Source organism: Chiloscyllium plagiosum, unplaced genomic scaffold (genome assembly GCF_037043375.1).
Source record: "Chiloscyllium plagiosum isolate Xiang-an unplaced genomic scaffold, Cpla_swu_hap1 HiC_scaffold_42, whole genome shotgun sequence".
NCBI lineage: Eukaryota > Metazoa > Chordata > Chondrichthyes > Orectolobiformes > Hemiscylliidae > Chiloscyllium > Chiloscyllium plagiosum.
Window position 1 is genome coordinate 208,409 of NW_028270180.1, and position 15,488 is coordinate 223,896.

The 15,488-nt window shown below is 43.2% G+C and overlaps 1 protein-coding gene across 6 annotated transcripts in view; it reads right to left on the reverse strand.

The window, feature by feature from the left end:
- The window catches only part of lrrc49 (leucine rich repeat containing 49), a 274,354-nt gene that overhangs the window by 203,213 nt on the left and 55,653 nt on the right, over positions 1–15,488 (reverse strand). For 5 of the 6 annotated variants that reach the window (XM_087982207.1, XM_043680302.2, XM_043680301.2 and 2 more), the window contains one exon: positions 4,121–4,208. The exons of the other annotated variant lie outside the window; for it this stretch is intronic. In XM_087982207.1, the coding sequence (XP_087838333.1) occupies positions 4,121–4,208 (88 nt within the window). The remainder of the gene's footprint in view (positions 1–4,120; positions 4,209–15,488) is intronic. 6 annotated transcript variants of the gene reach the window in all.

The window sequence follows — 15,488 nt, forward strand, 5'->3', positions numbered from 1 at the left end:
GGCAGGGGAAAGTGCCAGGATGGGAGGGTGGGTCGTAGGGGGGCGTGGACCTGACCAGGTAGTCACAGAGGGAACGGTCTTTGCAGAAGGCGGAAAGGGGTGGGGAGGGAAATATATCCCTGGTGGTGGGGTCTTTTTGGAGGTGGCGGAAATGTCGGCGGATGATTTGGTTTATGCGAAGGTTGGTAGGGTGGAAGGTGAGCACCAGGGGCGTTCTGTCCTCGTTACGGTTGGAGGGGTGGGGTCTGAGGGCGGAGGTGCGGGATGTGGACGAAATGTGTTGGAGGGCATCTTTAACCACGTGGGAAGGGAAATTGCGGTCTCTAAAGAAGGAGGCCATCTGGTGTGTTCTATGGTGGAACTGGTCCTCCTGGGAGCAGATACGGCGAAGGCGGAGGAATTGGGAATACGGGATGGCATTTTTGCAAGAGATAGGGTGGGAAGAGGTGTAATCCAGGTAGCTGTGGGAGTCGGTGGGTTTGTAAAAAATGTCAGTGTCAAGTCACCTTCATCTCCTCCCCCACTCACCTATTGTACTCTATGCTACTTTCTCCCCACCCCCACCCTCCTCTAGCTTATCTCTCCACGCTTCAGGCTCTCTGCCTTTATTCCTGATGAAGGGCTTTTGCCCGAAACGTCGATTTTGCTGCTCGTCGGATGCTGCCTGAATTGCTGTGCTCTTCCAGCACCACTGATCCAGAATCTGGTTTCCAGCATCTGCAGTCATTGTTTTTACCCTCTATCACTTGTTAAGAAGTAATGTTACGAAAGACATTGAGAGGCTATGCAGAATCTGAACTCAAGAACTGGCAGTGGAAATCTCATCAGCGATATGGGAGGATATTTAGGAGCACGTTTGGAAGATTTTGATTTGTAACAGGATCAACTGAAGATACTCCACAGGAGTTATTTGGCACTGAAATTCAAGACAGGAGTGTCCCCAGTGTGCCCCAAATGTAAAAGGGATGTTGGCACTCTTACCTATTGCTTGTGGTCATGCACAAGCTTCACAGGTATTGGGATGCCATAATGAGCGTTTTGGAAGAAGTTTTAGGAACTAAGGTTAAGTTGGATCCGGTGTCCCTCCTTCCAAATCTCCCCTTTTTGGACGTGCATGGAAAGAAATTGCTTAATATTCTTTCATTTTATCAGAGGAAGAAAATTCTAATGAGCTGGGTGTCAGAGAATCCCCCAGGACCTTCAGGCTGGCATAGTTTAGTTATGGAGCACATCCCCCTGGACTTCCTTACAAGTATGGTGAACCAGAAAATGGAACTGTTTCACAGAACATGGCGGCCCTTTCTGAATTATATTGAAAGAGACTTGTTGGCTATATTGATCAGGGCCTTTGTGTAGTCATGAGTGCTATGTCTGGCGGTCTGGGAGGAAGAATCCTGAATAAATACGGGTTTGCTTACTAATGCTCCCAGTGGTGGGGTGCTTCGGTGGGATTGCGATGTGTCTAGTAACTTAATTGAATATAATTTGTTACCTTTATGTTTTTTTTTTCCTTTAGTCATTTATTGAATTGTAGTTTCTGTAAGTTTTTTTTTCTCTCTCATTTCAGTGATTCGTGGGGTAGGAGTTTGTTTCCTGTTATTGTCATTATATTATAAAGTTGTCACACTAATTTGTAATGATTTTGTAATTTTGTAAAAAACCTAAACTCTTTTTCTCAATAAAAATATTTACAATAAAAAAAAATAAGAAGGAAGCATATGTCAGGTATGGACAATAGGGATTGAGTGAATCCCTGTGGGGTATACTTAAGAGGGAAATCAGGAGGACAAAAAGGGGACAAGAGATAGCTTTGACAAATAGGGTTAAGGAGAATCCAAAGGGATTCTATAAATATATTAAGGACAAAATGGTAACAAGGAAGAGAATAGGCAGCCTATAGGTGGAGCCCCAGGAGATGGGGGAAAGATACTAAACAAATATTTTGCATCAATGCCTACCGTGGAAGATAGCAAACGTGGGGAAATAAGTAGCGACATCTTGAAAAATTTCCATATTACAGAGGAGGTGGTGTTGGACATCTTAAAATGCATAAAGGTGGATAAATCCCCAGGATCTGATCAGATGTACCCGAGAACTGTGTGGGAAGCTAGGGAAATGATTGCTGGGCCCCTTGCTGAGATATTTGTATCAACAATAGCCCCAGGTGAGATGATGGAAGACTGGAGATTGGATAACATGGTGCCACTATTGAAGAAAGTGGTAAAGAAGAGTCAGGGAATATAGGCTGGATAGCCTAACATTGGTGCAAATTGTTTGGGAGAATCCTGAGGGACAGGATTTACATGTATTTGGAAAGGTAAGGACTGATTAGGGATAGTCAACATGGCTTTGAGCATGGGAAATCATGTCTCACTAACTTGATTGAGTTATTTGAAGAAGTTATGGAGAGATTGATGAGGGCAGAGCTAAATGTGATCTATATGGACTTCAATAAGGCATGGTGGACTGGTTAGCAAGGTTAGATCACATGGAAGAGGAAGAACTAGCTATCTGGATACAGAACTGGCTCGAATGTAGAAGACAGAGGGTGGTGGTGGATGGTTGCTTTTCAGACTGGAGACCTGTGACTAGTGCTGTACCACAAGGATCGGCGCTGGGTCCACTGCTTTTCATCATTTATATAAATGATCTGGATGTGAACATAGGAAGTATGGTTAGTAAGTTTGCAGGTAACACCAAAATTGGAGGTGTAGTGGATAACAAAGAAGGTTACCTCAGAGTACAACAGGATCTTGATCAGATGGGTCAATGGGCTGAGGAGTGGCAGATGGAGTTTAATTTAGGTAAATGTGAGGTGCTGCATTTTGGAAAGACAAATCAGGGCAGCACTTGTGCAGGTTCATAGTTCCTTGAAAGTGGAGTCACAGGTAGATAGGATACTGAAGAAGGCGTTTGGTATGCTTGCCTTTATTGGTCAGTGCATTGAGTTTAGGAGTTGGGGGGGTCATGTTGCGTCTGTACAGAACATTGGTTTGGCCACTTTTGGAATACTACTTGCAATTCTGGTCTTTCTGCTACTGGAAGGAGGTTGTGAAACTTGAAAGGGTTCAGCATAGATTTAGAAGGATGTTGCCAGGGTTGGAGATTTTGAGCTATAGGGACAGGCTGAATAGGCTAGGGCTATTTTCCCTAGAGTGTTAGATGCGGGGGGAGATGACCTTATAGAGATTATAAAAGAGGTTTATGTTCAGTTAAGTAGACAAAGTCTTTTCCCCGGGGTGGGAGAGTTCAAACATAGAGGCCATAGGTTTAAGGTGAGAGGGAAAGAATTTAAAACGGACCTAAGGGGCAGCTTTTTCACCCAAAGGGTGCTGCATGTATTGAATGAGCTGCCAGAAGAAATGGTGGAGGCTGGTACAATTACAACATTTAAAAGGCAGCTGGATCAGTACATGAATAGGAAGGGTTTAGAGGAATATGGGCCGGGTGCTGGCAAATGGGACTTGATTTGTCGGGTTGGCCTGGACAAGTTGAACCAAAGGCTCTGTTTTGGTGCTGTATATCTCTATGACTCTCCTTAAAAATGTGAAAAATGCTGGAATACTACATGTCAGTGACTAAGAAAAGTTTTCTCATTTCAGGTGGTACAAAATATTCAAGGCTGATGAAGCCTCCTGATTGGATGTTAGTTAAAATCTTCCTTAAGTGCTGACTGCCCTGTTACAAAGTTGCAGCAAGTGTGGTCAGTGCTCAGTTGTACCCTCTCCTGTGCTCAGTGTGATTTGATTAGATTCCCTTCAGTGTGGAAACGGGCCCTTCAACCCAACCAGTCCACACCAGACCCATGGGCAATTTAGCATGGCAATTCACCTGACCTGTACATCTTTGGACTGTGTGTGTTGTGCCCTGTACCCTCCCTCATGCTCAGAATGGATTGTGCCTTCTACTTTCTCCCAAGCTGAATATGGGTTGCCCCCTGTACCTTCCCCCACACTTAGTGTGGGCTGCATTCTGTACCCTCTCTTAAGGCTTCACAAGCATGGTTTTCTGAATCACCACTATAAACATTTCACTAACGGGGAAGTGTCTACAATTACCCACAACCGAATCACATGATCTGAGGAACTAGTTACAACTAAATATTGCTGAAGTATCTTACCTGATTTATAAAGAAAGTTTTTGTCACCATCTATATTTAAGACCTTATTATGTGCAGGGAGTAGCTCCTTGTTTAATCTACAGTCAACCTGCAAAATAAAAAAAATGTATGTGGATTTGGATAAATGGAACACCAGCCCTGAATTCTGAATTTCTTTCACAGCTCTGATCAATGAATGAAATCAAAAATAGTTAGATGCTAGAATAAAATGAACAGATTTCTACAGTTTTGATGACAAGGACTAGCTGTGATTGAAGACCAACACATTTGTTCCAAAAAGATATGGAGCACTTCAATTCAGGTCAATATCACACAATTATAATCAAGATTGAAGGGTGTAAATTAAAATCTAAGATACACAGATGAGAAGAGTTAAATAAAACATTTCACTGTCACCCCATCACAATGAATGACCTCATCACAACTGCAGCAGCTGAGAAATGAAAATCTGGTGAATAATTACTTATTACATCTGAAGAATTTGTCTGTTAAGCAAGTTAATATAAAACAAACAGTGGAACAGAAGTCAAAAGTTTTTAAAAATTCATTCATGGGACGTTGGCACTGCTGGCTAAGCCAACATGTATTGCCCATCCGGGGCAGTTAAGAGTCAGCTACATTGCTGTGGGTCTGGAGTCGCATGTTGTCCAGACCAGGTAAGATGGCAGTTTCCTTCCTCCTAAAGGACATTTAAAAGACATTTAGATATGTACATGAGTAAGAAATGTTTGGAGCGATATGGGATATGGGCCAAGTGCACACAAGTGGAACTAGTCGCATAGTCTGGACTGAAGGATCTGCTTTCATGCTAGTGAATCAGACGGGCTTTCTGACAACCAAAAATTGATTCATAGTCATCATTAGACTCTTGATTCCAGGTTTTTATTGAATTCAAATTCCATCATCTGCCATGGCAGATCTGCAGCACAGTATCTGTATCTCTAGATTAATAGCTTAGTGATAATACCATTAGGCTATTGCCTTGCACATTTCCATGAAATGCTCATACTAGCATGTTCCCACAATGGGAAAAAGTGGGTCAAAAATGTCAGAGGTTCCTAGAAAATGAAAGGGATAGAGAGTAAAACAAAGTAGGAAAAGGGAGTATATGACAGATGTCAGATTCATAATAAAAGTGTGAATTGTGCTGAATATAAGGAGGCCAGACAGGAGGTGAAACTGGAGATAAGAGGAGCAAAATATGAGAAGAGACTGGCAGCAAACAGAAAGGAGTATATAAACGTTTTCTACAAGTATATAAATATTAAGAACATGGTGTTATGACAGGGGGTAAACTCTCCTGCTTCAGCAACACTGAAAAGATTTAGCCCATGCAGTAATCCGTGAAATTTCAAGAGGCCAAGAACTATTTAAAGATTAACAACTTCATTTCTTAAACTTTAACAGAGAATGGTTAACAATTTACAACTCCTACCTCTAACCTATCTTTTACCTTCCCTTCTAGAATACAAGTCCGATAAAACATCCAAATTAAGATTTATAAAACAAAACTTCTTATCTCAAAGCCAGGCAATTTTGGTTCTTCTCTGCATTCCTGTCTTCTTTTCTTCTTCTTGGGGAATTCTGCTTCACAGGTTATTGATCGATAAAGGTACCTTTAAGACAGTTATTCTCTGTACTGTTTGCAGATATTGTTGGTTTGGCAGTTCTCATCCCAACTGTCCAATTTTCCCCAGTTTTATACCCTCAAAGCATCGGATTGTGTCATTGGCTTTTAAGACTATCAGTATACTAAATTCAAACTTGATTGGAGTTTAGTTTCTTTTCAGGGTATAATTTAAACTGATTGGCCTAATTCAAATTTGTTTTTGTCTCCAGGCAACCAGCTACCCTAGCTACCCCAGTAGCTGGACCTTATGTTATATTTTGTCTTATTGAGAACACTTGGTGCTGTCACTGCTAGCTTTTAATTCTCTTACAGATACAGTACACCCATATCTTCATAACACCTCCCCACTTAAGAAAAATTAACCATCATAATGAAAAAATGGCTTCTATTTTTCTACATTTTAAACACATTAACTTAACATAGAAATGTACAGCACGGAAACAGACCCTTTGGTCCAATGCGTCCATGCCGACCAGTTATCCCAACCTACTCTAGTCTCTTTTGCCAGCACTTGGCCCATATTCCTCCAAACCTTCCCATTCACATACCCATCTAGCTGCGTTTTAAATATTGCAATTGTACCAGCCTCCACCACTTCCTCTGACAGCTCATTCCATTCACGTACCACCCTCTGAGGGAACAAGTTGCCCCTTAGGTCTCTTTCATATCTTTCCCCTCTCACACTAAACCTATGCCCTCTCATTCTGGACTCCCCCACCCCAAGGAAAAGACTTTGTCTATTTATCCTATCCATACCCCGCATGTTTTTATAAACCTTGATAAGGTCACCCCTCAGCCTCTGATGCTCCAGGAAAAACAGCCCCCGTTATTCAGCCTCTCCCTGTAGCTCAAATCCTCTAACCCTGGCAACCTCCTTGTAAATCTTTTCTGAACCCTTTCAAGTTTCACAACATCCTTCCGATAGGAAGGAGACCAGAATTTCACGCCATATTCCAACAGTGGCCTTACCAATGTCATGTTCAGTTGCAACATGACCTCTCAATGCCTATACTCAAAACTCTGACCAACAAAGGAAAGCATACCAAACGCTGCCTTCATTATCTTACCCACCTGCCACTCTACTTTCAAGGAGTTACGAATCTGCACTTCAAAGTCTCTTTGTTCAGCAACTCTCCCTCGGACCTTACCATTAAGTGTACAAGTCCTGCTAAAATTTGCTTTCCCAAAATGCAGCACCTCGCGTTTATCTAAATTAAACTCCATCAAATGGAATAGAATTGAAGGTTTTGAGGTGTTTTGAAACATGTGAGTCACACATACATGGAAGTGGTTACACATTGGAATCTAATCGAGAGGGTTCTGGGTGATTCATATAATCGCGACAGTGGGGAAACAAGCCCTTCAGCCCAATAAGACCACACTGACCCTCAGAAGAATAACCCATCCAGAGTCATTTCCCCACATTTACCCCTGACTAATGCACCTCATCTACACATCCCTGAACACTGTGGGCAATTTTAACAGGGTTTGGATTGGATGGTTAATATATAGAATAACAGATACCCAGGAGTGTGATACAGACTAGAATCTAATCAAAGGATTGAGGTGGCTAATGTACAGAGTCCCTTAAAAATGGAAGTCAGTTACAGATTGGAATTTTATCAAGGGGATTCGGGATGATTATGTGTAGAATAACAGATACCCAGGACTGAGCTGCAGACTGCAGTCAAATTGAGCGGGATTGGGTGATTTATAGACAGCAACGGGATACGAGAGGGAAGAAAGCAGAGGAGAAAGTACCCACCATGGACCAACTCAAAAATGAGCTGATCCAGACAGGATTCAACTGCTGTATGTGGAGGTTTCCAGGTGTTCTGAAAGATGGGAGAGAAACAGGCAGATACTCACACTTTCTATGATGTTGCAGTCAACTTGCTGAAGGACAGGGAATCGCTAATCAGAGACGCAGAGTTAAACTCAGTTTAAAAACTCTCTCCATCACACACACACCCACACATAGGAACTAAATATAATGTGGAGAAATATCCATGTGCAGCATAGATTTCCAAACTAACTCAATGACAGACGAAAATCCCCGTTCTCTGCCCAGTCCACTCTTCCAGACACAGGGAGGTTTTGTACCTGAGGGAGGGAAGGTTTCTGACTGGATATTATTACACTGCAACATGTAGGTACTGAGTGTAACAGTTTGCTACATACCATCATGCCATCTACTTTGCTGTCAGTGTTTTTTGAATTGTATTTAAATCATTGGCAGGTGGAACAGCATATACTGGAACGTGATTTGCAGGGGGAATAGAAAAAGCACAATGTTTGTGTTTAAAATGGTGAGAAATTCTGAAACGGTATTGTCCAGGGGGGTTTGGCTGATCTTGTACATAAACATCTGAAAGTTAACATGGTGGTAGAGCCAGCAGATAGGAGGGCAAGTGATACATTGACTGTTCTTGCCAGGAGGTTTTGCTAGGAATAAGAGTTTAACACGACAGGGATTGAGTTACAGACTGGAATCTAATCAAGGGGTTCAGGGTGTTTTATATACAGAATAACAGATCCCCAGGAGTGAGTTACACATTGGAATCTAATCGGGTGGTTTCCGAGTGGTTCATATCATCCATCAGTGGGTAACAAGTCCTTCAGCCCAACAAGACCACACTGACCCTCAGAAGAATACCCATCCAGACCCATTCCCCACATTTACCCCTGACTAATGCACCTCACCTACATATCCCTGAACACTATGGGCAATTTTAACAGGGTTTGGATTGGATGCTTAATATACAGAGCTGAAAATGTGTTGCTCAAAAAGCACAGCACGTCAGGCAGCATCCAAGGAGCAGGAGAATCGACGTTTCGGGCATAAGCCCTTCTTCAGGAATCATGAGCCCTTCTTCCTGACCTGCTGCGCTTTTCCAGCAACACATTTTCAGCTCTGATCTCCAGCATCTGCAGTCCTCACTTTCTCCTGTTAATATACAGACCAACAGATACCCAGGAGTGCGAGTTTGGAATCTAATCAAAGGATTGAGGTGGCTAATGTACAGAGTTCCTTAAAAATGGAAGTCAGTTACAGATTGGAATTTTATCAAGGGCATTCGGGACGATTATGTGTAGAATAACAGATACCCCGGAGTGAGTTACAGCCTGGAATCTAATCGAGGGTTTCAGGGTGGTTTATATACAGAATAACAGGTAGCCCGCGTGAGTTAAAGTCTGGAATCTAATCTAGGGGTTCAGTGTGGTTTATGCACAAAATAACAGATGGCCCGGAGTGAGTTACAGCCTTGAATCTAATTGAGGGGTTCAGGGTGGTTTATATGCAGAATAACAGATACCCCAGAGTGAGTTACAGCCTGGAATCTAATCGAGGGGTTCAGTATGGCTTATGTACAAAATAATAGATAGCCTGGAGTGAGTTTAAGCCTGGAATCCAATCAAGGGGTTCAGTGTGGTTTATATACAAAACAACATATACCCCAAAGTGAGTTACAGACTGGCATCTAATCGAGTGGTTCAGGGTGGTTTATATACAGAATAACAGATACCCCGGAGTGAGTTACAGCCTGGAATCTAATCGCGGGGTTCTGGGTGGTTTATATACAGAATAACAGATAGCCCGTCGTGAGTTACAGCCTGAAATCTAATTGAAGGGTTCAGGATGGTTTATATACAGAATAACAGATACCCCAGAGTGTGTTACAGCCTGGAATCTAATCAAGGGTTATGTGAAGCTTTTTATGTGGAATAGCTTGAAACTAGGAGGGAGTCACAAAGTGGTTTCAAATCTTAATTCACATAAATGTAATGCAGTCACAAACTACACGACTTTACTGACTCCCCACGGTCCTAGATTGAAGACTATCCTCCTCTGTTTTCCCCTTTCACTGAAGATATTTATATACCTTTTATAATGTACTGCCATTCTGATTACAGTGCTGCCTATCTCTCACTGTCTCATTTATCCTGTTGAAAGACACTGAAACCAACAGACACACAAAGTTCCAGAAAGAGCTTTGTTTAATTGCAGGTGCATTATTTTCTTTTATTTGTAGACAACACACAATTTGAACCCACAGAAGGTCAGTGTGGGATTTGAGAAACCCTTGAAATTGGGATAAGGCCTAGCCAGGCGGGTTTCTGATCCAACGCTGCAAATCTACAATTCAGTGGCTGAGCTATTTCAGGTTTTGTATATTATGTTTCTCTCATATATTAGGAAAGTAAGTCAGACTTTACTGGAATGTCACATTATCTCTCTGCATTCACTGTTCACAGGTTCTGGGATTTGCATTTTAATCACCTTCTCCATTTTCTATCTCTGCTAGCATCAATGAATGGAATTGGCTTTTAACACATTGCCCCCTCTCCCTTGCTGAAAGTATTCCTGACACAAATCAGTCAGGCAGACATCTTAGATTTGTCCACAGCCACCATTTTAAATCAGCACAGCGATGACATTGAGTTTATAAATAAGGAAAAGCAAGAGAGACTGGCAACATCAATACAGTTTGAAAATATTTAACATTGAACTCGCACACAGAATCACACACGAACAGACAAAAACAGACACAGAATCAAACACACAGAGATACAAACACCTTCAAAGAGCTGTCTCCATTTCCTATCTTGCAAGGGAATTCATGTTTTGACAATGCATTCATGCAAGACAGTAAACAGCTTTTGAGACTTTCCCCATTGCGACAGAAATTCAGCCCCATTCTGAAACTTGGAGAAATGTAACAGAACAGAAATGAACCAGCAGCTTTCTGTGTTCCTGCTCCCAATGTAACATTTGACCATTCAGTTTATCTTATCTTCAGTCTAACATCCAACAAGAATCACTTCACAGATCCAATAACAGATCCCCAGGAGTGAGCTACAGACTGGAATCTAATTGAGGGGTTTATGGTTTATATACAGAATAACAGATACCCATGAGTGAGTTACAGACTGGAATCTAATCGAGGGGTTTAGGGTTTATATACAGCATATCAGATACCCAGGATTGAGGGACAGACTGGAATCTAATTGAGGGGTTTAGGGTTTATATACAGCATATCAGATACCCAGGAGTGAGTTACAGACTGGAATCTAATTGAGGGGTTTAGGGTTTATATACAGCATATCAGATACCCAGGAGTGAGGGACAGACTGGAATCTAATTGAGGGGTTCAGGGTGGTTTACTTACAAAATGACAGGTAACAAGGAGTGAGTCACAAAATCGCGGAGTCATACAGTCATAGAGATGTACAGTACGGAAACAGATCCTTTGGTTCAACCCGTCCGTGCCGACCAGATATCCCAGCCTACTCCAGTTTCTTTTGCCAGCACTTGGCCCATATCCCTCCAACCTTCCCATTTTCTTTCTTGCATGCACACACATGTGGGCGACACAGTGGTTAGCACTGCTGCCTCATAGCGCCAGAGACCCGGGTTCAATTCCTGCCTCAGGCGACTGTGTGGAGTTTGCACATTCTCCCCGTGTCTGTGTGGGTTTCCTCCCACAGTCCAAAAAGGTGCAGGTTAGGTGAATTGGCCATGCTAAATTGCCCGTAGTGTTCTGCAAAGGGGTAAATGTAGGGGAATGGGTCTGGGTGGGTTGCGCTTCGGTGGGTCAGTGTGGACTTGTTGGACAGAAGGGCTTGTTTCCACACTGTAAGTAATCTAATCTAATCAAATAAGATTGCACGTGCAGTCTCTTTCTCTTACACACACACTCACTCTTTCTTGCAACCACACACACTCTCACACACATGCAGTCTCCTTCTCTCATGGAGGTAACACAATCGCCCTCTCTCCCATGCCCTCACACGCTCTCTCGCGTTCGCACGCGCACACTCTCACGTTCGCGCACCCTCTCTGTCTCTCTCTCTCTCTGTCTCTCTGTTTCACTGTCTCTCTCTCTCTCTGTCCCTGTATCTCTCTGCCTATCTCTCTGTCCCTCTGTCTTCCTCTCTTTCTGTCTCTCTCTGTCCCTGTATCTCTCCGTCGCTCTCGCTCTCTGTCCCTGTATCTCTCGTGCTCTCTCTGTCTCTGTCTCTCTCTCTCTATCTCTCTCTCTGTCTCTCTCTCTGTGTCCCTCCCTCTCTCTCTATCTGTCTCTCTCTCTCTCTGTCCCTGTCTCTCTGTGTCCCTCTCTCTCTCTGTCTCTCTATCCCTCTCTCTCTCTGTCTCTCTGTCCCACTTTCTCTCTCCGTCTCTCTGTCCCTCTCTCTCTCTGTGTCCCTCTCTCTGTGTCCCTCTCTCTCTGTCCCTATCTCTGTCTCTCTGTTCCTCTCTCTCTCTCTGTGTGTCCCTCTCTCTCTCTGTGTCCCTCTCTCTTTCTGTGTCCCTCTCTCTCCCTCTCCCTCTCTCTATCCCTCTATCTCTCGTGCTCTCTCTCTGTCTCTGTCTGTCTGACTCTCTCTCTCTCGGTTTCTCTCTCTCTCTCTTTCTCTCTCTGTCACTCTCTCTCTCTCTCTCTGTCCCTCCCTCTCTCTGTCTCTCTGTCCCTCTCTCACTCTGTCTATCTGTCCCCCTTTCTCTCTCTGTCCCTCTCTCTGTCTCGCTGTACCTCTCTCTCTCTCTCTCGCTCTCTGTGTCCCTCTCTCTCTCTGTCCCTCTCTCTCTCTGTGTCCCTCTCTCTCTCTGTGTCCCTCTCTCTCTGTGTCCCTCTCTCTCTGTGTCCCTCTCTCCCTCTCTCTCTCTGTGTCCCTCTCTCTCTCTGTGTCCCTCTCTCTCTCTCTCTCTGTGTCCCTCTCTCTCTCTGTCCTCTCTCTCTCTCTCTGTGTCCCTCTCTCTCTCTGTCCCTCTCTCTCTCTGTGTCCCTCTCTCTCTCTCTCTCTCTCTGTCCCTCTCTCTCTGTGTCCCTCTCTCTCTCTCTCTCTCTGTCCCTCTCTCTCTCTGTGTCCCTCTCTCTCTCTCTCTCTCTGTGTCCCTCTCTCTCTGTGTCCCTCTCTCTCTCTCTCTGTGTCCCTCTCTCTCTCTGTGTCCCTCTCTCTCTCTGTGTCTCTCTCTCTCTCTCTCTCTCTCTGTGTCCCTCTCTCTGTCCCTCTCTCTCTCTGTCCCTCTCTCTCTCTCTCTCTGTCCCTCTCTCTCTCTCTCTCTCTGTCCCTCTCTCTCTCTCTCTGTCCCTCCCTCTCTCTCTCTCTGTCCCTCTCTCTCTCTGTCCCTCTCTCTCTCTCTCTGTCCCTCTCACTCTCTCTCTGTCCCTCTCACTCTCTCTCTGTCCCTCTCACTCTCTCTGTCTCTCTTACCTGTATATATAACATTAAATAAATACAAATCTCACCTAAACTCTATCAATTAAATTAACGATAACGCATCTGTGATTACATTCTTGTGACCCACTATATGTATGATTTTTAAATTAAGAGCATGTAACATGACTCCAGCAAATTAGTCTCATATTCTTGTCTTTAAAACATTCTATGAATATAAGCAGATTATGATCCATGTACATAACCGTCTCTGACACATTGTTCGTGACATACACACTAAAATGTTGGAATACCAGTACCAAACTCAATAGTTCCTTTTCGATTGTGGAGTATTTCCTCTGGTGGATGTTCATCTTCTTCGAAAAGTTACCAACTGCCAGTTCAATCCCATCTTCATCTTCCTGTAGGAGTACAGGTCCAATTCCTATGTCACTAGCATCGATGGCAACTTTAAAAGGTTTTGAAAGGTTTGGTGTAGTTAAAACTTGTTTGGTGGCTAATATTGATTTTAAATGACCGAATGCCTCCTGGCATTGTTCTGTCCACCGAAACTTTGTGTTCTTCTTCAGCAAATCGGTTAATGGTGCCACTACACTGCTAAAGTTTGGAACAAACTTCCGATAGAATCCACTGAATCCGAAGAATCGAAGTACCATTTTCTTTGAGGTTGATCGTGGAAATTCCTTAATGGCCTTCGTCTCTGCTTTCCGTGGAGTCCACCTTCCATGACCGATGTTATGTCTTAAGAACGTCACCTCTGCTTTCGCGAGTTCAGTTTTGTTTAAGTTTATCACCAGTTTTGCTTCTCATAGATGTTCAAAGAGCTCTGCCAATTGTACCGTGTGATCTTTCCAGGACTTACTAAAGATCACTACATCGTCCAAATAGACTGCAGTTTGATAAGCCAGCCACAACTCTGTTCATGAGTCTTTGGAATGTGGCAGGTGCATTCTTCATTCCAAAGGGCATCACTTTAAACTGATACAGCCCACTTGGGGCTACAAATGCAGTATGTGATAAAGGTACCTGCTAGTAACCACGTATCAAGACCAACTTGGTGATGTAACTGTCTTGTCCTACTCTCTCGAAACAGTCCTCCAATCTAGGAATTGGATAGGAGTATGAATTTGTAACGGCATTGACCTTTTGATAATCCACTCAGAATCGTTGAGTCCCGTCCGGTTTTGAAACCAAGACGATTGGAGAACTCCACTCGTGCTGGCTTGTTTCGATGATGCCCTTGTCAGGCATGCCCTCCACCTCAACGGGCATGACCTGTCTGGCTTTGAAAGGATTAAGCCAATAGGGGTGTTGTTTTATCAAAGCAGTATTCCCTATGTCTACTTCAAGTACAATAGCATTAGTCCTCCCCATCTGATTCTTATATATATCCTTATAATGCAGTAACACAACTTTCAATTGCTTTCTATTTTCCTGAGACAGATAGCTTGCTAACCTATCCCACTCCTCAAGGATTTCTTCATTTTTAATCTATTTTCAGGTACATCATAATTCACATCTGAATTTGATTCCTCACTGCGGGGCAGTAACTAACACCTATTGCTCCAGTTTTCTCACTAGTATAATACAGTTTCAACATGTTCACATGACATACTCAATACCTTTTTTTAATCTGGCATCTTTACTAAATAGTTCACCTGACTCAACTTTTTCTCAATTTGATAGGGGGCCACGAAACCTGACTTTGAAGAGATTTCCTATCACTGGTAACAGTACTAACATGTCATCCCCTCAGGAAAACGTCTGAGTCTCGGAGCTTTTATCTGCCACCTCCTTCATTCTACACTGTGCCCTCTTTAACTGCTGTTTAGCTAACTCACCTACTCTATTTAATCTCTCCCTTAGCCCCAATACATAATCCAAGTGTGAGATCTCCAAATTTGATCCTGTCAATTTTTCCTTCATTAATTTCAAAGGGCCTCTCACTTCATGACCGAGTATTAACTCAAAGGGAGTGAACTGAGTAGATTTACTTGGGGCATTTCTAATGGCAAACAACACAAATTGGATACCTTTATCCCAATCATTCGGGTAATCCTGACAGTATGCTCTCAACATGGTTTTCAAGGTCTGGTGCCATCTTTCTAAAGCTCCCTGGGATTCAGGATGATATGCACTGGATTTAAAGTGCTGTATACCTAAGCTATCCATAACCTCCTTAAACAGTCTAGCAGTAAAATTTGACCCTTGGTCCGGCTGAATCTCTCTGGGTCGCCCATACCATGTGAAGAGAGCTACTCACTCCTCTCCCGCCTTTTTTGCCTTGATACTCCGTAATGGAATTGACTCTGGAAATCTGGTAGACACATCCATTATGGTTAACAAGTACTGGTTCCCACCTTTAGTTCTCAGGAGGGGACCTACACAATCAATTATAACCCACATGAAAGATTCTTCAAAGGCTGAAACTGGTAACAAAGATGCTGGTTTTATTACTGCCTGTGGCATACCTACCACTTGGCATGTATCTTATGTACAGCAGAAGTTAACCACATCTTTGTGCATTCCAGGCCAATAAAAATGTTTTTGTACCTT